This window comes from Chamaea fasciata, unplaced genomic scaffold (genome assembly GCF_029207755.1).
Source record: "Chamaea fasciata isolate MVZ Bird 193981 ecotype frontalis unplaced genomic scaffold, bChaFas1.0.hap1 SCAF_10, whole genome shotgun sequence".
Lineage (NCBI taxonomy): Eukaryota > Metazoa > Chordata > Aves > Passeriformes > Sylviidae > Chamaea > Chamaea fasciata.
Genome location: NW_027094095.1, coordinates 11,454,995 through 11,479,358, shown reverse-complemented (window position 1 = coordinate 11,479,358; position 24,364 = coordinate 11,454,995). Strand labels below are relative to the sequence as shown.

General features: G+C 41.0%; 1 protein-coding gene across 3 annotated transcripts; it reads left to right on the top strand.

The window, feature by feature from the left end:
• The first annotated feature begins 5 nt into the window (after window positions 1-5).
• On the top strand, window positions 6-23,596 carry DDX59 (DEAD-box helicase 59). 3 transcript variants are annotated; one of them, XM_066192295.1, is made up of 9 exons: window positions 6-91; window positions 6,806-6,901; window positions 16,751-17,574; window positions 18,716-18,883; window positions 19,406-19,495; window positions 19,887-20,138; window positions 20,302-20,454; window positions 20,937-21,065; window positions 22,750-23,596. In XM_066192295.1, the coding sequence occupies exons 3-9, from the start codon at window positions 16,762-16,764 to the stop codon at window positions 23,011-23,013; spliced, it is 1,869 nt and encodes a 622-aa protein (XP_066048392.1). In that variant the 5' UTR covers window positions 6-91; window positions 6,806-6,901; window positions 16,751-16,761; the 3' UTR covers window positions 23,014-23,596. The 3 variants fall into 3 exon arrangements, with proteins under 3 accessions (XP_066048392.1, XP_066048393.1, XP_066048394.1); XM_066192296.1 differs by lacking the exon at window positions 6-91 and having other exon boundaries at window positions 6,743-6,901; XM_066192297.1 differs by lacking the exons at window positions 6-91; window positions 6,806-6,901 and adding an exon at window positions 15,560-15,933.
• Window positions 23,597-24,364: the final 768 nt, after the last annotated feature.

The window sequence follows — 24,364 nt, the reverse complement described above, 5'->3', positions numbered from 1 at the left end:
GGCGGGAGCCCGAGGGGCAGCGCCGGGGCGGGCCCGGGCCGCCCCCTCCCCACGGGGGCTGCGGGCGCCGCGGCAGGCGGGGTCGCTCGAGGTGGGTCCGGCCTCGGGTGGGGCGGCCTCGGGAGCGCGGACAGGCCCGGCCCGGCCCAGCCTTACCCCGGCGGCGGCGGCGGCGGCGGGAGGGGAAGGGGGGGAGTGTTTCCCGCGGTCAGGGGGCGCCGGCGGCGCTGGGAAAGCCTGGGAAAGGGCGGTGTCCCTCGGCCGCGGGTCCGCCCGCCCCGGCGTCGCCGCTCTCCACGGCGTGGCCGGACGGGCCCGTGCGGTGTCGTCGGGGAGGGTCGGGATCAGCCCCGGGGTCTCGTCTCTAAGGGGGCTGAGGAGCCGCCTGGATGCGGGGGGGCCCGGCGGGCCGGGGTCGCGGTGGCCGGAGCACGGGGCGCTGCCGTGGAGGCGGGCCGAGCATCCCCCCCGTGCATTTGTCCCTCGTATTTTAAATCGGGTCTATATATAACTTTGAGAATACTCGGGTAGAAAAACGACAGAGCCTTGAAATGGTTCAGGGCCTGGTCACGTAATCACTGTAATAGCAGCAGGAGTAGCGATTTGCCCTAGACACCATCTCCCGTCTTGCTCGCAAGTACCTGGGCTGTTTTTGGGAGCTTGCAGAATCACTTTAGCAGTGGGCTGCGCGGAGGGAAGCATTAGTCACGGTAGGAAGCAGTAACTGCGTGATTAATGACTCAAGGAGAACTGGATGGGTTGGCTCCCGAGTGCGGGTCTGAGGGTGCGGCCGCGCTGGTGAGGGGAGGCTGGCGGGAGGCGCCGTGTCATCGGGTGACCCGCGGCGCCAGCGGGCAGCAATCTCCACGTTTTGACTGCCAATAGTTATTGTAGGTTATTGTGGATATATTGCTATTGCATGTATATGTATATATGTATATCTGTACCTATCTATAGACAGATATATAAAACATATATGGTTTGGCGTAATGTCTAAGTCTGCCCTTCTTCCCCTAAAGAATAACTAGACAAAGTCTAACAATGACATTGTAAGATCTCAAATAATATTCTGGCCAGACTGTTATTTCTTTGTGTTTCAAGTGGACTGTGTGCTGATCCACACGGAGATTTTTCCATCGCTTTGTGGCTATGTGTGCTTCCAGCACTAAAGAGTACTTCACAGTTTTACTGACATGTATCTGTATTTATTAATAATGAGTAAATGAAGGGGTGGTGGAGGTCAGCATTTGAAGAAATTGTTGCTGAGTATTCCCCATAGACTCCCCGGAATGGGATTCCCAAACTGTCATGCATACCACTCATAACTGGTGCATACCTAGCTACGAAACTAGGAGCTGCTGTGGGCAGTACTCAGCAGAATGAAGGGGAGGAGAAAAGCTGAGAAATCCTTGCTTTAGCAAGCTAAGGACTGACATTCCCAGATCCTCTGCAGCAGAAATAGTAATAATAACACCGAATTAACATACAGATGCACTTGGAAAATGCTCTCTATTAAAAAAGACTATATGTTTAGTTTTCAACAGTTAATATTTGCACATTTTCCTGAATTATTTTATGCGTACTTTGGAAATAAGTTACATTAGACACTTCACTTTACTTTAACTATTTTTTACATTGCCAATAGAAAATTATTTTAACTCTTCCTGCATATTTAATGGCAAACACCTGAAATTCATAAGCTTTAAAACCTCAAAGGATTAGAGCTAAGAAGGAAAAAAAAAGAACTGTGTTCCATATCCCAATTCTTTTGTTTCTTGTATGACTGAGAAAATACCTCAAAATTAGAAAAACATGTTTAGAAAAACTGTAGGGCCATTATTTAGCTATATTGGAGTTTTTTGTGGGTGCAGGATTTGTGCTGATGGAACCTGTTCAGAGTCACCAAACGAAATCTAAAAAAGCTGTCTTGTGCTAACTGCAATCAAAGTGGAGTTTCACTTGCTTAGTGCTCTTAAAAGTGAATGCATGAATATAAAATCTAATATAAGTAAGTGCCAAAGAAGACATCACCACCAGTTGCTGGAGTTCCTGTGCCAGTTCTTCTACTTTTGCAAACATACCAAATGTCATCTTGCTTATTGCATTGTCAAAGATATCAACAACAACATGGAAAATTATGAAAATCTGCTCTAATTGCTCAGAGTAAATAAACAGGAAAACTGAGTGAGAAGTCATCCCTTTCTGCTCTGATCCAGTTTACACGTCTTGAAATATTTTAAAGAGTGGTAATATTTCTGTATGCAATCTTTCTGCTGCACAGTGTCTTATACTTTAGCGTTAATTCCAAGCAGAAAGACAAAGTATTAAAACAAGCATCTCACAATTTATTTTTTTTTTTTTTACCTTCTTTCTGTCTTCCTTTCCTCTCCCTCTACCTCAAATTAGAATCCCATTTGACTAGTTTTATCCTGTGGTTACATCATAAGCCTGATTGTTCACTGTCATGTGTCTGGCCATTTTCACAGTGGTGTACCAAGCCCGTAGCGAGTGTCAGGCACCAGGAACCGATATGAGCATGAAGCTGTGAATTATGGTGTACGTGGCAGTTGTTGCTAATAGTTCTAACCTTGGGAGATAGTGCAGCGAGTTCTGACTAACAATTTCATACATTTTTTTCCACTTGTTTTAAGATTCACTTAGCTTCTGCAGAGGCTATGTGTAGAGTAGGAGCCTGTAGACTAATTTCAGGCTAGCACTAGATCACAGTGTTCAATCTGGAATAACATTTCATGCATAGTTTCTTCCTTCACTATACTTGATGATAAAGGCGAAGTAAAATGTTTTAAATTAGAAATACCATGGCTGTTTTTGCAGTGGTGCTGTCTGTAGCCAGACTGGGTGCTGCTGAGCAGCCAGCTTATCAGGCTACCTCTGGAGGATAGTAAAAACATCCCCACTTCAGATTAGCTGGTCGTATTGGGGCAAATCCACAAACACAGCAGTTCACAGCAACTATTCTGCTGAGTAATGCTTCAGTTTTGAGGTTGGAAAGAGACTTGGAATAACACCATGGGCATATTATCTTTAATTGCTGTTATCAAATTTGCCTAATTAAGATGATCCCATCTGTTTTCCTGAGTTTAGAGGATATCACTCATGACAGAAGCGGTTTGGCTGAGGGGAGGGTGCACCCTGTGGCCTGTAACCTCTGCAGTGAGGCTTCATGCACGACTTGATGTGGTGCTGTCAGACTGTCAATGTACAAACCAAGAACCAGTCATGTCCCAGTGGGACCCCTGAGGAATGTGCTAACAGGTTTTGTGTTACATACGTGAGGTTATTGCAGCCTAAGGATGACTTATGAAATGGAATTATTGATATTCCAGCCTCTTAAACCACGGTGTTTTATTAAATATATTTCTTTATAGGTGGTGGTAAAACTGTAAGAATTAAAAAATTATATTTTTAAATAGCAATCCAGCTGGCTATAAACAATGTAGGAGAGTCCTGGAGTGTATAGAGACATTTTTCTGGTACAGGCATTGCATGAACCAACCAGAAGAGAAGGATTATGGCAGCTGGTGCTTGCCAATGCAGATGAGCTTATCAGAGAGGTTAGGATTGGTGGCAGCCTGGACTGCAGTGACCACTCCCTGGGGGACTTTGTGAGGATTGTGAGACTGGCAAGGAGCTAAATCAGGACCCTGAAATTTGAAAGAACAAATTTCCAGTTGTTTAGGAGTTGGTGAATGAGATTCCCTGGGAAACTGTCCTTAGGGACAAAGAAACTGACCAGAGCTGGCAGCTCTGAAAACCACTTTTCTAAAAACTAGGTGATCTTTAAGGTCCCATCCAACCCAGGCTATTCTATGATAATCAAGGGAATGATTGTCTGAATGATTAAAGTTCTTTGCCATTGTTATTAACCTGCATATATGTAGTTTCTGCAAGCTGGGAGTTTTCTCAGAGCATGATTCTGGAAGGGAATGTGTTCTTCCTGTTTCAGGATGATACAAAAGTACAAGAACAGTTACATAATTACTGTCTTTTAAATTCTTTGATTAATTTGTAATCAGAAAGTGCTGAGGGAAGAGAACAGTTTACCAACTTTATACATTCTAGTAGTTATGAGCCAAGGGGAAAATAGAAGTTTGTATGACATTTTACTTGAATCATCTGTGATTTTTGATACAATTAAAACTAAAAGAAGAACAATTGGAGTAATAGCTACTTTAGCTCATTACTGCTACTGAAATCTGCACAACCAAAAAGGTGCTCAATGAGAATCAAGTGTGCTACCTAACAGTCATTTCTCTTAATACTTGCACGCTACTGATTTCATTTCCTCAGCTTGGCTTTGACCTAATGTAGCTCTGCAAAGGGGGAAAAAAAAAAGTGCATCTTCCCCCCCCCGCCACCCCCACCTCCCCGCCCCAGTTCCACTGGGTCACCAACCAGGCAACAGATCTGTGGCAAAACCTCTAATGTCCCTCAGCATTCAGGCCTGGTTGGTTTGCTTTGTCTTTTTCTCTGGTTACTTTGGTGTCTTCTGAGATTTTAAAACTTGCTTCTAATTTTTAAAATCTGATTTCCACGCTGCCTTCTTTTTTGTTCTTCCCATCTGGTGGAATTGCTCTTGTTCTAGGGGGTTTCAGATGAGCTGTCTTCCCGCATATGCTGTGCAATACTCCCCAATTCCAGGGCTTTCTTCTTCTTGACATTCCACCATTGCCAGGTTGTCTGTGAAGAAAAAAACACCCTGCTATAACTTGTATTTTTACTATAAACCTTAAAACATATAGAAAAGATCCTACCCTCTTTCATTAAGTGAAAGATCTGCACTATACCTTTTTGACCACCCAGTGCCTGAACGTGTTTTCTAAGGAAAATTCTGAGGGTGATTTTTAATGAATATAATCTTTAAATGGCTTAGTTGCACTGTGAAATAGATGTATGATGGGAAATTTGCATTCAGAAAAATACTTTGGACAAAAATAAAGCAACATGTTATTGTTGTTAAGTAATGCTTTATTTGCATCCCAGTTTAGAGGAAAATGGGCATGACTCTAGTGTTCAAAGTGTACATTCAGGTAAAAGAAGTTTAAATCAGTTAGTAAGAGTTTTTCACTAAGTCTGAATGAGAGTGAATACAGAATTGTGCCCTTCTTCGTGCTGTGACTGGCTTTTTTTTCGTGCTGCTTCCACATGTGCAGAAAGATCTGAACATTCATAAAAGCTCATTTGTTTTGAGCATATACATCATTTATTAGAAGAGCATGAATAGACTTCAGTTTCCCATGTTTTGGCCCTGCTTCCAATTTTCACTGAAGCTCATGTGTGTTTGAAGGAGAGCAGTAGTAAAGAGCAGAGAGTGCTAATTGGCTGTTTGAACAGTCAATTTCTGGTATCATTTCATTGCAGTGAAATTCGTTTTTTTTCAGAAGGGTGGTAGTAAAGATGAATGAGGAAGGGGAAGCAAGGGAATAGCATAGAAGACTATCCAATGAAGTTTGTTTTGGTGTTTTTTTTAATGTCTTTGAAACATCATAATTCAAATTTTCACTGATACTTTTAGGAAGTTGCCATTTCCCTTAAACTACTGAGCAATTGCATGTTATTGAGGAATTTTTTAATTACTTTAGGGAGCAGGTGTATATAGCTGGTAACTGTTTAAAAATCAGCTGTGGAAAGTGTATATCAAAAATTTTTATTGTAACCATTTTTGCTTGCATAGTAAGGTCATCACAACCTGAGTGTATAGAACTCTGTTACATTTAATTCCCTTTTGGAATAACTTAATTTCTTTATAATACTATCTGAGTACCTTTACACAGGGTGTTTGCCTTATGATTCATTTGTAAACATATTCAAGATAGAAAAATGTATGGGATGTTTAAGCCATGTACAGAACAATTTGATTTAAATACTCCCTCAATTTTAATATATATTAGAAACCTGGAAAGAACAACAATTATTTTAATACTAGCCTTAAACCAAATGTGTATATATATATTTAGCAATAAAATCTTGGCTCCAACAAGGATTTTTTTTAAGTTTAGGTTAATCCTATGTGTTGCTCCCATTTGAAATCACTGGTGCTACAGACGTGATTAAATGTAAGTGTATATATAATTGGTTTTCTGGATTGAAGGTGTCATGCCATTTATTTGTACTTGAAGAAAGAAAAACCTGGGTGGTTTCTTTCTTGAAAGAAAGTTTCAAAAGAGAAATTAAGTACAAAAGTTGACACATCTCCCCGGTTATTCTATCCTCCTGTGGTATTCTGCTCTGTAATATACACGTCTCTGTTAAAGCCTGGAGTGTTATCTCTGCTATCTCACCTGGGCAGGGAGCAGTCACGGTTCCACTTGTTGGCACAAAGAAGAGAAATATGCATCGTCTTGGTGGGTGTTGAAAACAAATCTCTCTTTGATCACCAGTGTAGTTGGATATGGATGAAGGAAGAAGGCCCTGACCTTGCTGTTCAGTGGCCTCTCAGCTGTGATGGCCACTGGCCTGGAAGCAGTCTGAGACAGACAAAGTTCCCCTGGGACTCCCACTTCAGCACAGAGTGTCCCCCACAGTACAGGGTTTGTTTTGACAGCCACAGTTCAGTTGTTAGGGATGGTAATTTACTAAAGGAGTGGAGAATCAGCGTGGGGGAGAGGATGCTAGCACGCACTGTGTTGAATCAAGGGGGTCATTATATGAAACAAAGAAAGTAACACCTGGAGATTCTATACAAGGAGGGAAACTTGCTGGGGTTTCTACCTATTCCCTTTGATCTGACAAGTCTCTGTGTTTGTGTCAAACTCTTTCCTCCCTTTTTATTTGTTCTTAACAGAAATGAAGCAATTGCCAGATTGGAGAATGTAGGGCAACAGAACAGATTTCACTGCAACGTGCCAGTGTGTGATACAGATCCAGCTTGTTCAGATGAGTGAGTATTTTGCTATGCATTGGGAAACTGTTGAAATGGGTACTTGAAAGTCTGTTACAGCTGGTGGTCTGCACTTTCAGAAGGGAGAAAAGCAGTAAGTTATGGTCACCAAAAGTGCTGGGGAAGCAAAAACAGTCTCAGTAAGAAAGTGTGTTCAAGGTAGAGGGCACGCTGCTGTGCTTTATTCTCTTTTACCAGCAAGGTCTTAAATGGTATTGTGCTGGTATAATTAGGAATACTACTTGACTTTTTTGGCTAAAGAGATGAACCGGAGATGGAATAGTTCAGTAGAAACAGAAAAAAAGCCCAAACCACATGCTGTTTATGTTGTAGCACGTCATAAGACTTCTAGTCAAAGACAAGGTGCAAATGCTGAACAAACTGATGAACCATTTTAGTTCAGAGTGAGAATAATGTAAGTTTTAGATGTTGTAAGACTATGCTAATGGTAACAAAAAAAGGCTTTGATTACTACATTGTTCTGATTTTGTTATTTAAGAGAGCCCAGTCCCACAGAAATATCCTCACTGCTGCTAGAGAACAGGTTCCTTGTGTATCAGCAAGGAGGAGCCTTCTGAATGGAGATGGTGTGTCTGTGCTTCTGCTGGCTCTTTAATCACTGAAGGATGACATGTCATTCTTCATAGGCCAAACACCCTCTTGTAACCACTGACTCCCTTTGTGGCTCCTTGCAGAGCAGACAGTGTCAGTAAGACAGAAGCTTTTGGCAGCCTTGCCTTTTTGCTCAAAGTTCCAGCTCATGCAAACTCTCCAAGAATGGCAATGTCTTTATACACCCAGCATGTCAGCTGAATTGCAAATAGTCTCAGAGGAACTGTGGTTTCATAGACATCTGTAGTTTTGATTTGTCTTTAACTGTAAGGTAGGTAAAGATATTTTGGGGGATAATGCAATCTAGGTGAGAAAACACAAGTTAGTCAGGAAAATAAGCAGAAACTTTTTTAAGATGCTCTGTCCCTTGGTTTTTTTTCTGGCCCTGTTTCTTCTAGTGTTTCCTTTGAAATGACCTCACCATATATATTAAGAAAAGTTTATAATGTATTGATATTTATGATATTTATATGTTTTTATTATCTCCTTTAGTTTTGAATTGCTGAGAGGTTTATTCCTCATAGGTGGAACCCTAAGCCACCACTTTCTTTCCACTACGCAGGCAACTATTGTAGCCTTCTTGTTTCTTGACACCTAGCTATTACTTGATAGAAAGCTTCCTTACCTTGGGCTGAAATCTGTTCTGTGCCTGAAATCTATTTTCTGTAAATCTTGCTAGTTGCCACAGGAAGGAATGTTGCTTTGGCCAGGAACTCTACAAAATGACCTGGTTGTAATGGGTCAAGAGGCAAAAAAGAAATGGGTACACTGAAATTGGACATTTGTGTGGCTCAAAGCTTTGAATAATTTGTTCAAAAAACAACAACCAAAACAACCTGACAAAATCTCACATTGAAATTCTGGGCTAAATGTTAAATAGCCATTTCTTTTCACAACGTGGCATTATACCCAGGTCAGCTGAGTTGTATTAAGAATTAGCACAGATTTATTCAACTGAATTGTTTGGCAGATAGAATAAGGAGTGTTTCATATGTATTTCATACAGTCTTCCTTAAAAAGGAAATACACATCCATGAAATCTTGACCATACAGCACAAAGTTTCCTTTCACACTGCAGTACTCCAGACTTATTTAGTACCCAAGAGTTAGAAAACATAAAATGATCTTCAGTTCAAACTTGATAACCACAAATTTTCTTTCAATAAAGCAACCAAAAAATACATGAAGTGCTAAAGTGTTTACCTTATTTCATGTAAATTTCATTTATTACAAAACTCAAAAATGTATTTTAAAATGTGTAATCTGAATTCTTTTGAACTGGGTATCATGCTGGAATTTTTTGCCGCCAAGTTTCAGATCCCAGAAAAATAAGGTTTGCATGAAAAGTTCTTGGCAGATCTCTCTTGGAACAGCACAAACAACATTGCTTAACAAGGAGGCATTCATTACTTCTGTCTTATTACCCTCTGCTATTGCAGTCACCAGCTGTAAGGTTACTGGCATCTTTGAATCTTCCTAATAAAAAGCATGGGGAGCAGCCATTCAAGGATGATAGTGAGAAATATGTTGCATTTTTCAGGTTTGCTTTTGTTTTTGAATAGCCATTGTGCTTTATCAAGCGGAGCTAATGCATTGTCTGCATGTTCTCACAAGAAACAAAGTTTAGGAAAGTAACAGTTTCAGAAGGACAAACCTGCTGGTCTCACTTTAGCAGTCTGTGATCCTTGACTGTGCAATTTAAAAAAGTGTTTTGCTTTTCAAAACTAAAGCCATCTGGCATTTAACTTTTTGTTAAAAAACGTCATGAATAAATGGCCTTCTTGGTGACCATACATTTATGTTGCATTACAATCCTTTCAGAAGAACTTCTAACCACAGTTGTAATTTTTTTTTTATAAACTAAACCACAGGTCTTGTATCCTCTATTTTGTTTAGCAGTCACACACAATGTCTTTTTTAGCACCTGACAAAGTCCTGTGCTAGTGAAATTAGTGCCAGGTGTGCCACAGGTCTGTAAAATTAATATCTGAGCCCTGCAGTATAAGTTGTTTTAAAAAAAATATCCACAAGGTGTATTTTTTAATTACACTATTAGGACTGTATTTAATACTCTTTACACAAAGAGTGATGATGTTTGAGAACTTCAAAAATCTATAGGCTAGAGCTCAACAGAAAGAGACCCTTGGAGCAGTGGTAAAGGCTGGCATCAAGGAAACTTTTGAGACCTGGATCCTGGAGCTGCACAGCCAGCAAACCCAGTACTGGTAGAAAGACACCCCGAGTTTGGTTTCTACTCTTGCAGCAGCAAGTGGGTTTTTGAAAGTGTAGCTGTAGCCTTTCTGTGCCCTTTAGTGATTTTTTGGTGAGGGTCTCAGTGAGGGCAAATTAATCCTTCATGCAGAGACAGAAGGAGCACCAAATGTAATGCAGGGAAGCATGAAGGCTAAACCCAATGGTTAATACTGGCATCGATTTTAACAAGAGAACTGATAAAAAAGTCTGGTTTGTAGCAGCTCTCTTGCATGTATTCCAGGCCTTTCTTGCAGTGGTTTCTGCTGCCAAAACTAGCAGTGCTGGTTGGAGCTTTGATGAAAAGAAAAATTTATTAGCCATTTACTCAAAAGGTTTATGCCTTAAATCTTTTCTTCAGTTTGTCACAGTATTGGATTTTAACTTTATATTTCCTTCACTCTCTATGAATGCAATGTACCTATTGTATTTGTCACACTTGCTAATTAATTAGAAAGGTCTTCTTCTCAAGTTACATGATTGAAATGGGAGTTTATTGATGGGCAGGTGGTAATACACTTTGGACACAGGTCATCTGGCAAGCTGGAACTTGATGATTCCTGTTGTCTCTTGTGGAATTTCTTTTTTTCTCTCCCATCCTTTTGCATGAGACCCCAAAGGAGGGGGGAAAATGGTTTATGTTCAGTAAGTGCATGTTGTGTGAATGTTTTCTTACTGTTAGGATAGATGCCAAACTCTTGCCTCCAAACAGACTTATTAACTGGAACACAAATATATCCTCTCAGAAACAGAAAGAGATTAACACAAAAGGAGAGAATTTTTAATTCTTAATTCTAATTACATTACATTTGAAGATTTATTTAATCCTGTTAATTTCCACCTGAATTCTCTAACAATCTGGGTTATAGTTTGCTGCCCACTGAAGTCCCTGGAATCTGGTAATTGTGTTTGCAATCTTTTGATCAAATCCTTGTTCTCTAAGTCTCAGAGACCTAACAGAGGTTTGTAAGTTTAAATTAGTTTAAATGATTCTCATACCCTGAAATCATTCCTTCTAATTGTAAGAAGCTAGACTGTCTTGTACACAAAGGTTGGTAATTGTAGCCACTGTTGTGTGTACAGCTGTGCTAACAGTATGATGATACTGAATTAGGGAGTCCATCAGTTTTCAAAGTAAATATTATATGCAGTATTTGAGCGTATAATCACATACATTAATTATGTTCATAATTTTTTCATTAATCGCCCTATAGAGTTATTTCCCTATGGACTAGTGGCATTTAATGCTGAAGCTTCAGGGCAGGATTGCTGTTATTTGTGGTTTTTTTTCTTTAAAAAAAATATTATACCTCTTCAGTAATATGCTTTAAGAATTCAGATTTAATTAGATTATTTTTTAAATTCAAATTTTACTGTGGATTTCTGCAGAGACTTAATATTAGCCAATGTTTCCTTAGAATGTGGCTCTTCAAACAAAGAGACTGTTCAGGCGGCCTAAAAATATTAGTTCAAGTCTTTTTTTACTGGTGATTTACTTTCAAAAACTGTTTTGATTAAACAAAAATGGAAAATCTAGGACTCAGAATAAGTATACTGCATGCAATACCTGTACAAAATCAGTACATTTTGTATGAATATGAATTGTCTAGTTAATGGTTAGCCACCATTATTTGTTTTTAGATTATCTGGATTTTTCCTGTGTGGTTCCTTGAAAGCTGTAATTCAGAAACCAGTGGAGTAATTGACTCACTGGTTCCTTCAATCAAAAAACTGTTCATTAAATACACTTTGGGTTAGAGCTGCGATTGAGTACCAACCTAAAAATCTCCTGAGCGGCTTCAAAATCCCCAAACATTAAAGAAACAGAACAATATTTAGTTTTACGGCATCAGGTGGAGCAGACACAGGCACGATCCCTAGGTAAACATACTGTGGCTTCCATGCCTCCTGAATGGAAAGACATTCTCCCTCCTTTCCACCCCAGGAGTGGATATTTTGTTAACTCCAATTATATGTATTCAAGTGTGGCAGACTTGGAAAAAAAAAACAACCCCAGAGAATAATTTTTTTATTCTCTAATTGACATCTTCATAAACCTAATGTTCTTCATTCATTATAATGTTATTGAACAGCAACAGCTGTAATTCCCTAGTTTAGAATAATGTAACTTGGGATACATACTGAGATATCAAAAAGAATAATAGCTTCAAGAAAACCCAAAGCTGTTCCTGTCGATGTGATTTTAGACACATTTTAATTGTCAGATCTGTCAGTCCTGGCACTTGCCACTTGAGGGAGTGATGCACGAGGTGCTGGTTGGACTCCAGTTTGAGTCCATTCTCAACAGATTTGCATATGCTTGGAGCTCACTCAAGGTGGAAAATTCAGACACTGTGTGAAGATATTTTGGCTACAAAGGAAACTTGAAATGCTCTGTATTAAAATGTTTTGGACAGTTACCCTTTGGGATGGTTTTATCTGTTCCTCAAACCCCTGTGTGGAACCTGAGGAGACCTTGCCTGCCAGAGGTGAGCAGAGGTTTGGTTCTGGGACGATTTGGTTCAGGTCAGAATTAACAGGGTCACTCTGCGTGATATTGCTGTGGGGAGCTGAGGTGGATGGTACAGTCAGGCAGTTCTCTGCAATGCTTGTGATGCTGTCTCCGAATTAGTACACAGAATGCCTCTTTTTTATGGATTTACTGTGCCTGGGAGTAGAGGGATTTCACTCTCCTGCTTTAATCCAGTCTTGTTTTACTGAATTATTTATTATTTGCAAGTGATGGGAAAGGTTGATTCATGCTCCAAAAGAAAGGCTGTGAGACATTATAGGGCAAATGCCTGTTTTTAAACTGAGGGCAGGAATCCTTTCTGTATATTTTATATATAAACCTTGAGTGAATATGAAAAAATCTTGATATAATTTAAAATAGACCAAAAAGTGGGATACTTACTATTAATAATCTGTTTGTTATGGTTTTCATTATTTCTTTTGACTTTTAATCAATAGTTACTGTCTTTGTGATTCTAACGAATTACTGTCTTTGTATTTCTAACAGAAATTTGCAAAAAGTTGAAATAATCTGTTGCTTTAGTATTTATGTAGTAAATCTGTCAGTATGCATTGGTCCTTTTGTACGTGTGGGGTTGTGTGTGTGTTCTTATGTTTCAGTAGCTCCTAATATTGACTTTAGAAGTTACTCTGAAGAGACACTTTCATTATATAAGGACTATATTTGTGCAGCGGTTTCTAGTAACCACATGTGATACCTTTCTGAGCAGCTACTGTACACGAGTGTAGGCAAGATGGGAATATTGTAAAGTCTTGGTGTTTTACCAACTCAATCAAATAACAATGTAATCGTACAAAATACAAATGCTACCCTACTGCCCTGGAAACCTTAAAATTTTCCTTTATGACACTCCCAGATTAATTGTCCAGAACGAGCAAAAATTACTGTCCATAATTGCTCATGGTTTTCTAGCAGGACTTAAATCCACCTTTATTCAGCCAGTGCTTGAACCGACTAGTTTTTAGGAGGAAAAACATGAAGACAAACCCCTCTGTAGCATATCTGAGAGCATCTTGTCTGCTACATTTCATGCACTCTAAAAGGTACAAAAATTGGAATTCAGAAATCTTATTAAAACGCCATTCACCTCAGATCTGATTAGCAGCATCAAGATTTGAGAGGATGTGAATTAAATTCACCAAGGCTCTTCTTACTCTTACATATTTCATCATTCTGAAAGAAAACTTAGGCAAGTGAATGAACTAGAATGTTTGTGCTTTATTCCAGAAAAAAATATTTATTTAGTGAGCTCACAAAGTACAATATCTGTTTCAGAAGAGGTTTTGTTACATCTATACTAATTAACTTCTTCATGTAAATAAAGAATAATCTACTACATTCAGTGGGAGCTTGCACTACTTTTTCAGAGGTGAGTGCTTCTTATAAAGCATGTTACAATTTTTGTTGGAAGAAATAATGAACTATCAGTAGCTGTCCAGCCTTTATGAGCCACTCAAGGTACAGTAGCTCTATTGTTACCTGTTATTAGTCATCTCTTTTTCAGACTGTTGAGTCTACATAGTTGTTTCTTGCATGGAAGCCCTTTCATGCCTCTGAAAACCTTTTTCAATCTCTACTGTAGTCTTTCTCACTCAAGATGAGAATTTCCGACCAAGTAACTTTGTTTTTTCTTGCTGCTGTTTCACACTGAAAAAAAAAATAGAAAAAGCTGAAACATATAGGATGTTTGCATTTTGGTGCATTGACTGCATAGGGTATGAAACATATCATATTAAATATTGTTGAAATACTGGTCTTTGTTTAGCAAATGATGTTTTGAATTCCAGGAAATGACCTTGGAACTAAGAAAAGGAAATTTGCTTCTGTTAGGGAGGGACAACGAAGGAAAGAAAGTTAGTGCAAACAAAGGGGAATGACAGAGGCTGAATCAGAGAAAGGTGGGGATTTTCACAGGAATGTATGGAGTGTGGGTGGAAAGTGCCTGACATTTTTTCAGTCTAGTGATGCCCACTTTCCAAATGTTCAATAATCTTTTCAATCCTAGCAGTCAATTAAAAATCCCAGAGAGACCAAACTCCCCTATTTGCACTTTGTATTGCTACTCTTGTAGCAAACTGCTGCAGAGGAATGCAGAATACTTTAAGATAGACCATGTTTTATGTGTGACTGGACTTCAATGTTATAGCATGCAGTAGGCAGCTGCTTGAAAGCGCCCAGCTCTATGTCTGTGTTTTTACCCTCCTCTCACTGGCTCCTCTGAACTGCCATTAAATTGTACTTCCAAAGGGGCTGTTAGGATCTATGATTTCCTCTTCAGCAAGAAATAGTGGTGGTGGAAGTCAGCAACAAAAGTGATGAGGCAGAAATGGGATTCCCCATCGATGTGGATGCTTTCGGGTTAATGGGATTAATGTTGGAGTAGCAGGAGGAGGTAAGGGTTAGGGGATCTGCAATGCCTGGGAGTACATCAACCCAGAGCGCTCCCTGCAGGATATCTTTGCCAGGCACCAAATCATTCATGGTCATAAGGTATCCTTTTATTTTGGGAATACTCTGGTCCTCCTGCGTGTGCTCCAACCCAGGATCTGTACAGACACAGTGACACCACCTGTGACAGGCCTTGATGTCGTGAAGAAGCTCTGGTTGGGAAAAAGGTAATAGTGGCAGGGGGAGATCACGACCAGCGACTCCTGGCCCACGAACCCAAAAGAGAAAGGCTGAGCATGCAGACTAATTAGCACGAGAAGTGAGGGGATCGTTAACGACAGTAGAACTCTGATAAATAAGAGAACCATGTAACTTGTAGCCAATGCACACTCATTTCTTTGTCGACTAGAATGTATAAATACTAAAAAGTTTTGATGAACGGCGTGCTTGATTTGTGGAATACCACCACGCACCCAGGCTTGCAAAACTCTTGAGATAAATAATCAGTGTCTCTCTCGAGTGTGTAATTATTGCCTTGTTGCACACTGGGCAACGAATGCGATTTTAGGGGGTAACAAGCGCGCCTGCGGCCGCCCAACGCAGGCGGGCCCAGGGGCAGCAGCCCCGGTAGCCGCGCAGACCCGGCCCGGCCCGGCCCGGCCCGCCGGGGCTGTGGGCGGGAGCGGCCGCCGCCATTTTGTGCGGGAGGCGGCGCGCGGCCCGGCGGCGGCGGTTCGTGAGGCGGGGGCCGGGGCCGGGGCCGGGGCCGGGGCCGGGGCCGGGGCCGGGGCCGGGGCCGGGGCCGGGGCCGGGGCCGGACTCCGCCTGCGGCGGCGGGCGCGGCTGTCGGGCAGAAAAGGCCCCGCGCCGCCTCCTTCTCCCGTGGGGTGGGCGGCTCTTGGCGGAGAGCGGGGCCGGGAGAGGCTTTCATGCTTTCCGGGGTCCCCTCCCGAGCAGCGCGTCCGGCAGCCCTGCGCTCTGTGAGCGCTGCCCTGGCCCGAGGGGCTGCTGAGCTTGCGGAGGCTCGTTGTGGGAGGTTCTCGTTAGGCGCGAACAATTGACCGGTGATATTTGGCTTGTGGTCCGGGAGCGCGGCGGAGCAGCGGCGCCCGCGGTGTGCCCGCGGAGCTGCGCGGGCCCGAGCTGCTGCCTGACCTCGCCGCTGGTTACACAAACGGCTGTCTGTGCGCGCAGACAGAGCTTGGTGTGTTTGTAAAAGACTCGCCTGAGAAGAAGTTCGTAGAGACTGGTAGGCGCTGTACAATTTATTCCGAATAAAATTGCCGTATTTTGTTTACTTTTTTACTGATTGTACTATAGCAAGCGACTGGTGAGCATATCTGATGCTTTCGGAGATAAACACCGAAAGTTTCAGAGTATAAAAGATGGTTATTTTTGAGCACCTACTTTGTCTTGTATTACGGTGTATATTTGTCAAATTGATCGTGTAAGTCTTTGCTTGTTTGTGGACACCGTGAACAAGCAGAGCTGGACTCTAAACAAGTCTCAAAAGTTTTCAGCCTTTTAATTTTAAGTGGACTTTAAAAAGAAAAACAAAAGGAGTGATTTTGGATGGATCCTGTAATGAATTTGACATCCTTTCCAAAACTGATTGTTTTATTTGGTTTAGGTTGGTTGTGTTTTTCCCATTGCTTAAAGGGATGCTTGCATCTGTCGTTTCATCTTAGAAGGAGGGGAATTCTCCAAGGATTTAAATACAACTGACTTGCAAAATGGATAAATTTCCACACAGTGAGAAGTGAAGTTTTTACTTAGCTGCAGAGGCCTAATACTGACAATTAACTGTAGATAGATCTCTATATCGCTCCATGCTTCCACTGCTATTTTAAAATACTTCTTGACATTTGCATTGACGTTGTTATGATCGAGATAATTTTTAAACAAGGCAAATTCTAGATCTTTTCAGAGATTGAGAGTTGGTTTCTCTGTTTACCACTATTTGCTAGACTTTTTTTTTCTTTTTTTTTTTTTTTTTTGTGGTAACAGTAAAGTGTATCTTTTTCAATAGTAGTAGTTTCTAACAACTGTAACCATTTCCTTTCTAGTGTACTGAAGCATGTTTTTACCACGATCTGTTAAAGTCAAGAGGGCTGCTGATGAGGACAAAAGTTGTACAGCTAAGAAAAATAAACTGTCTTCTGGAGGATCTTTGCTAGAGGAGACCACAGAGTTCCAGGACTGTAAGTCAGTTGGAACAGAAACCTCTGTTTCAACAGACAATTCAAGTGAAATTGTGCAAGAACACACAGAACCTGCAGCTGCAGACCTTGGTGTTGCTCATGTACCTTTGGGAAAGGACAGCCAAAATACCGAGGATGATGGCTCTTTGGAAGAACCCATCAAATCCTTCAGCAAATCCCAGCGGTGGGCGGAGCCTGGAGAACCTGTGTGTGTGGTGTGTGGCCGCTATGGGGAGTATATCTGCGACAAAACAGATGAAGATGTTTGTAGTTTGGAATGTAAAGCCAAACACCTTCTACTAACTCAAGCAAAGGAAAAGCAGCTAACATCAGATCAAGCCACAGATTCTCAAGCAGAAGCTCACCTGCTTGATACACCTTATTTCTACAAAGATCATTCCTTTATTTTAGGTTTGCAAGATGAGCAGGTTGAGAACCTTAAACTCCAGCTGGGTATTGCTGTCCAGGGCCAGCAAGTTCCAAGACCTATTGTAGAGTTCGAACACTGTAGTTTTCCTGAAACTTTAAACAAAAATTTAAAGAATTGTGGCTATGAAGTGCCAACTCCCATCCAAATGCAAATGATCCCTGTTGGACTGTTAGGGAGGGATGTTCTGGCTAGTGCTGACACAGGCTCTGGAAAAACAGCAGCTTTCCTGCTTCCTGTTATTATGAGGGTTTTGAAAGAGGTAATGAAACTTCAGATCGTTAAAGACAGCAGTTTGCAGTTTTGTCTGTTGGATTCCCAGTGTAATGGAGAATGTGATTGCAGTGTTTTTCATTAACATTCAGTGATTTATTGGACTTTTGATTGATGAAGTGTTTGGTTCTTGGAGGGGGGAGGTGCTGATTATTTTTAATGAAATTGAGTGTTTTTTCACTTCGGTCAGGACATGAAACAACTCTGTCAATATTACCTATTACACTGTTCCTCCTTGTTGAGAAAGTTAATTAAATTCAGTGGTAAACTTCCTAAATTACTTAAAATAGGAAGTGAAAATAATTCCAGGCCCTCTCTAAGTTCTTCCTGTATCTTCGTATATCAAATGGCTCAAAGAGATTTGTTGGAGTTTGTAGACTTCATAGAGTAATTTCTCTTGGAATATATTTCGTTGACTGTCAAATAATTACATGAATTTGGGTTAAAAAAATTCTGAAATCCTCTAGTTACGTTCACTTTTATAAAGTGGGAAAAAGAATTAAGAAAACTTCTGCTTTGTAAAGCCATGACTGTATGATTAGAAGCAATGGCAAATAGTATTCTGTACCTTGTGAGTGGTTCAGAGATCTTTTTTGCTTTACAGGTTTTATTCAAAAAGAGATACTTAGAAATATATTAGAGAATTCTGGACATGAATCTCGTGATGCTTTGCACTGTTTAGATACCTTTATAGAATGTATGTACACACAAATGTGTGTGATTTTTTTCAAATGAACAATTGAAGTAACTCTTTTATTCTTTAAAGTACTCTAGCAATTCCTACACTCTAGTTTAAGAACGAAAGTATTATGTAGAAGTAGGTAAGAATAGGGGTATGCACTCCTGTAGTTTCTCTGTCTGATTATCATCAAGTCTGCAAGACAGATACATGTTTATAGTAACGTGCGAACTTGGAGTTTCAATGAAAAATGCATCTGTCCACAATCTTTCCCGTTCTTCATCTTCAGTGTACTGTACAAGTTCAGGTATATATCGAGAAGTAATTTCATTTTACTGCTTAAAATAATTCTCATTTTTAATGTAGAAGATTACTGGAGGAAATTTGAAAGCTTTTTTATCTAAATAATAAAGCACTTCCACATTAACCAGATTTTCCCTCTGCTCTCTAGACGGAAACTCCGTGTGCTCTTATTTTGGCACCGACGCGGGAGCTGGCAATCCAGCTGGAGAGGCAGGCCAAGGAGCTGATGGCCGCCTTACCCAACATGAGGACGGTGCTGCTGGTGGGGGGTTTGCCCCTGCCCCCGCAGCTGCACCGCCTCCGCCAGAGCGTCAAGGTGAGACCCCTCACGCGAAAGAGAAATGTGACACCTATGAACACACGATGATGGCTTTCTCCTAAGTCTAAACTACTGGAATATTTGTTACCTCCTGAAAATTTTACAGTTGCACAAGTTTTAAAAAACTTTTTTGCTGCTGGTTAAATATCTAATGGCTTATTATTGGTTTGTTTTTACAGAGTTTCATGTGTGGTATTGCTGGTTTCAAAGACTGAAATATGCCAGTATTTTACAAAAGGAATTGTAATTCAGAGGGAAAAGTAGTTTGTTTTTCATGTAGTTTTTATTGCTTTTAATGTAGACACCTCCATTAGCGTTTTAAAAGGTCCATTTCCTCTGAGGGCATCATAATCTATAAGTTTTCTAGAAGTTTTATGACTCACTTGAATGCAAGTAACTTCACTTATTACTGCCATTGTTATGTATGTGATGGAATTTTATGTTTTTTCTAGGATGGTCCTCTGTCCTTTCATGGAATTTCTTACTCCTGTGGGGTTTTTTCCTCTTTTTTTTTTTCAGGTGATAATAGCAACACCTGGAAGACTTCTTGAGATTTTAAAGCAAAGTTCTGTTCAACTACATAGCATAAAAATTGTAGTGGTGGATGAAGTAAGTTTTTATTTATCAGAGCTCTATTATCTACACAGAGGTCCTGGAAGAGTACTGTGGGTGGCTAGTCTCACTTACTAAACATACAGAGTGTTTGTTATAAAAGTACAATATACTTCTTAGGAGACAGTTTTATTTTTTGACGCCATTTGAAATGTGTTTGAACAACACATGTTCTGTTGCTGTAAAGATTGAGGTACCTGACAAGATAATACTGTTGGACCAGTGTGATCCATTTGTTTTTAATTTTCTCACTTAGCTTTTCTTCTGACTGTAAATACTCCTGCATTTAGGTTGTTACATGTTACATTATGGTTCTTCTGTCAGTTTAAGTTCAGGGTCCTGCTGTTCATGGAAAAAATGTGGTACAAATCTAATATTTTTCATTTAGGTGGATACCATGCTAAAAATGGGTTTCCAGCAGCAAGTGTTGGATATTTTGGAAGACATCTCTCATGATCACCAAACCATACTGGTGTCAGCCACAATTCCACTGGGCATTGAGCACTTGGCAAATCAACTTCTGCACAATTTTGTCAGAATAACAGTTGGAGAGAAGAATCTGCCGTGTTCCAATGTCCGGCAAATTATCTTGTGGGTAGAGGAACCATCTAAAAAGAAAAAACTGTTTGAAATACTAAATGTAAGTGTAATATTTTTCTCATAAGAGCAATTTATAAAATGATTCATGTCTTTCCACAGCTCTGTCAGGTTCTCATCTCATGATCAGGAGAAATTGAATCCATGCTGATGATGAACAGCCAGTGGTTGTAATCCCTTTTTAAACAAACTGTTTAATTTTACAGGATGAGAAGCTCTTCAAGCCTCCAGTGTTGGTATTTGTGGACTGTAAACTAGGAGCAGATCTGTTGAGCGATGCTGTTCATAAGATTACAGGATTGCAGTGCACAGCTATGCATTCTGAAAAGTCTCAGGTGGAAAGAACAGACATATTACAGGTTTGTGCCTGCTCAAGTTGGGGCTGTTTTGGTAGATTTCAAATGGCTTTTTTTTTAAAATGTGGCTTCATTTGAATGACTGAAGTCATAATTGACTGTTTTCTGCAGTAATACCTGAGGCATTGCTGGGGGAGATGTGAGACCAACAGGACTAAGCAAAACTGTAGATAATAATCCTATTTTAAATGTAGATAAATACAGAGACTGTTTCCCAGATTATTTGAAATAGGAATTTAAATAAGCATTTAACTGTAACTGATAATTTTGGAAATAAAATTGTGGGATTTATCTCTTTGGTTATCTCTCTGAATTATATTCCTGTTTAAATCAAGCATACAGGGAGCCATTCTCTCTTCTACAATAGAATAATCCCACTGGGTGTGTTCTTACACCAAATAACTAGCTGTTAACCTATGCTTGGGGAGGTTCAAAATACAAATAAGGAAAAAAGAATTAATCGTGGTTTGTTTCTTCCTTGCCAGGGATTACTTCAAGAGAAGTATGAAGTTATAGTAAGTACTGGAGTCCTTGGACGAGGGCTTGACCTTGTCAATGTCAAACTGGTGGTGAATTTTGATATGCCTTCAAGTATGGATGAATATGTACACCAGGTAAATAAATAAATTGCTTATGCTTTGAGAAGTATATTGAAATATGACATCCACCTATGGAAATTTGAATGTAAACAGAAAGATCATTTTCCTCTTCAGAATATTTTTTAATAGGAAAGGAAAAAATAGTGCTGGATATCTCTTCTGTAAGTATTCTATGTGAATGACTCAAATCTAGAATACTGTTCCTATTATTTCCTAAATAAGTTACTAAAACCTAGAAGAGTGTCTTTAAATCACTTACTTTTGCAGTGTTCTTCCTGTTTTGTACTCTTGTATCATTTTGTGTCTATAGAAAACAAAGTTTACCACTTTTTTATTGTGTGAAGAAAGGCCAAATGCCCCTGTTGCAGGTGCAGCTCATCCACAGTGTGGGATATGTATTAATAGTTAGGAAAGCAGTCATGAGCTTGATTTCTTCCCCTCTTTCTAGTCAAGCATCTCCTCTGATACTTTTTTTTTGCGGATTTCCTGCTTTAAAAAAGACGATCTGTGAGTTGCACATTTGTGTGCACAGTCCTCAGCCTCAGTTTAGCTGGCACATCAAGAGAACTCATTCTTGCCCTCTTTGTGGCATGAGGAAGACACAATGCTACTGTGTGCAGGTCTGAGAACATCAGCTGTGGGAAAAGGCAGCAAACTGGAGGCAGTCCAGGTGAAGTCAGGGGGCTGGCACACGTGACACTTCAGGGCAGGCTGAGGCAACTGGGCTTGTCTGGGCTGCACTAGAGACTTAAATTGCTCTCTTCCATTCGGGTGATTACACAGGAGACAGAGCCAGACTCTCCTTGAAGATGCCCGGGGAGAGGACAAGAGCCAGCAGTTGTAACTTCCTGCACGGGGAATTGTGGCCCCCTAGCAGGGAGAAAGGATTTTCACAGAGAGGGGGAGTCAGGCAGTGGAAGAGGCCAGAGGGGTGATGGGACCTTTGTGCTTCAGACACTTCAAACAAGGACTTGAGGGAACCTTGATCTGACTTTAAAGTAAATCTCATTCCAAACAGCTGAGGAGGACCTCTGGAAGTTATCCACTGTCTTGAACTCCTCAAGTAGCCTGTGTCATTAAATGCAGTATTCCCCTCTGTTTTTAATGATCTTTCTGCTAAAGTTTCAAGCATATATTAAGTAAAGAAAAATGGTCTTTCCTAGCATCCAAACTATACCAATATTAACATGTTAGCTGTTCCCAAATAGAGAGTCTTTGTAGATTCTTTTCTAATTTGTTCAGGCATCTCATATAATATTGGTAAATAATTTAAAGTTACTAGGACATTGAAAGTAAAGGGCATTTTTGTGGCCATGCTGGCACATATTGTACTTGATATGAAGTGTAAGTATTTGGTATCTCTAGAGTATTTTTTCAAACCTTTTGTTTGGATCAGATTTACTGTAAACCTTTGCCCATAGTCTGGACCTCCTTATCTCAGTATCAATATCAGACTTCTGGTGTGTCCTATAAACAGGTCACAATTTTAAATGCATTTCAGCTACAGCTTCAGATCTACATATCCTGAATTCAGGAATTTTGTTGTAAGTACCTTTGTGCTTAGAGGATGAGAGAGATTTGGCCCTGTCACTTAGGTTTACTTGCTGTTTTGTAAGAACAACAAAAAATAAAGTTATAAGAGCGTTTGAAGAACTTCCATTTAATCTTGCTAACTTAAATTGAATTTATGCTTTTTCAGGTTGGAAGAGCAGGGAGATTGGGTCACAGTGGAACTGCAATTACTTTTATCAATAACAACAGCAAGAAGCTCTTTTGGGATATTGTGAAGAGAGTAAAACCCACAGGCACCATTCTTCCCCCACAGCTGCTTAATTCCCCATATCTGCATGACCAGAAGAGAAGGGAACAACAGAGACTTAAACAGTTACAGAATAGCCTTGTAACAGGAGATAATATTATGGACATTATTAAAAAACAGAACAAAAATAATTCTAAGAGGTAATAAAGGCATATTTATAGTTACAATAAATTACAAGAAAAGTATGATTCCAAATAAATACTCAATGTTGCCTTGTATATTGCATTTTTTTAAAAAAAAATGTACAGTTTTTTAAAAAGTCTCCTTTTTATCTCATCTTTATTTTGAAATGCAGACTATTGTGTGCTTGAATTACTGTAGTACCTAGTAAAAGTACTCTAGAACCCTTTTTCAAGGGCAGTAGTCCTTGGTCTTGCTGGCAAGAAAAAAACCTTCAGTGGCAGATGAGCCTCTGAAAATATCTTGCTTAAATAAATAAATAAAATCTTCCACTGGGAATGTTTCTCCATGTCCTCAGTATACTCTCCTGGACTTTCTGAAGAACATCTCTGCAAGTTTTGTTTGTAAACAGTACTGAAAATTTAGTTTCTCCATTAGTACCTGTGGACCAGCTGACATTCCGCTGAGGGACTTTGCAATACTGTGTTCAACAACCATGAAACCAAGCAACAGTTCTATACTAAGTTTGCCCCAGGAACTAAATGCGAGTAGGTTCTGTAAAAGTAAAATTGTATCAGCAACCCGGTTCAGTTATCTTGTAGCCAGCTTTCTCATTGCTTCTGGGTTTAGATGGTTTCCTGTGTTTTATTATCAGTGGGTCTTTCATGTGTGTATATATACACCCATTGCTTCCAGCACCCTGTTTTTATTTCTTCCCCTGGTGCTCCTTGGAGTGCCAACACCGCCTAAGCATCACAGCCATCGTGTGTTACTTTAATCCTTTTCCCACCCATTTTTTCCTCCCCTTTGCACTCGTGCTTTGGCTGTTCAGGGCAGTGCGGTGTAACTGCAGGAGCCAGACTGAGGTTGCCCGTACAGAACGGGTGGCACCGGGTGGGACGGCGGCAGTCCCCGAGCCCCCTGGCTGTACGGAACGGGTGGCACTGGGCGGGATGGCGGCAGTCCCGGAGCCCCCTAGCTGTACGGAACGGGTGGCACCGGGCGGGACGGCGGCACGCCCCGAGCCCCCTGGCTGTACAGAACGGGTGGCACCGGGCGGGACGGCGGCACGCCCCGAGCCCCCTGGCTGTACAGAACGGGTGGCACCGGGTGGGACGGCGGCACGCCCCGAGCCCCCTGGCTGTACGGAACAGGTGGCACCGGGCGGGACGGCGGCAGTCCCGGAGCCCCCTGGCTGTACAGAACGGGTGGCACCGGGCGGGACGGCGGCACGCCCCGAGCCCCGCGGCTGTGCGCGGTCACACTTGCCCGCCGGGGGGCCCCCTGGCGGCGCGGGGCGGGGCCGGGGCTGGGCGGGGCCTGGCGGAGCCAATCGGGCGCGCCCGGCGCGTTCAAACGGGGCGGGGGCGGCGCC

Excerpts from the sequence above, each read along its gene's own strand:
- DDX59 (XM_066192295.1), top strand. The coding sequence starts at position 16,762 with ATGTTTTTACCACGATCTGTTAAAGTCAAGAGGGCTGCTGATGAGGAC. Across the intron at positions 18,884-19,405 it reads GCCTCCGCCAGAGCGTCAAG|GTGATAATAGCAACACCTGG; the intron begins GTGAGACCCCTC and ends TTTTTTTTTCAG. Across the intron at positions 20,455-20,936 it reads AAAGAACAGACATATTACAG|GGATTACTTCAAGAGAAGTA; the intron begins GTTTGTGCCTGC and ends CTTCCTTGCCAG.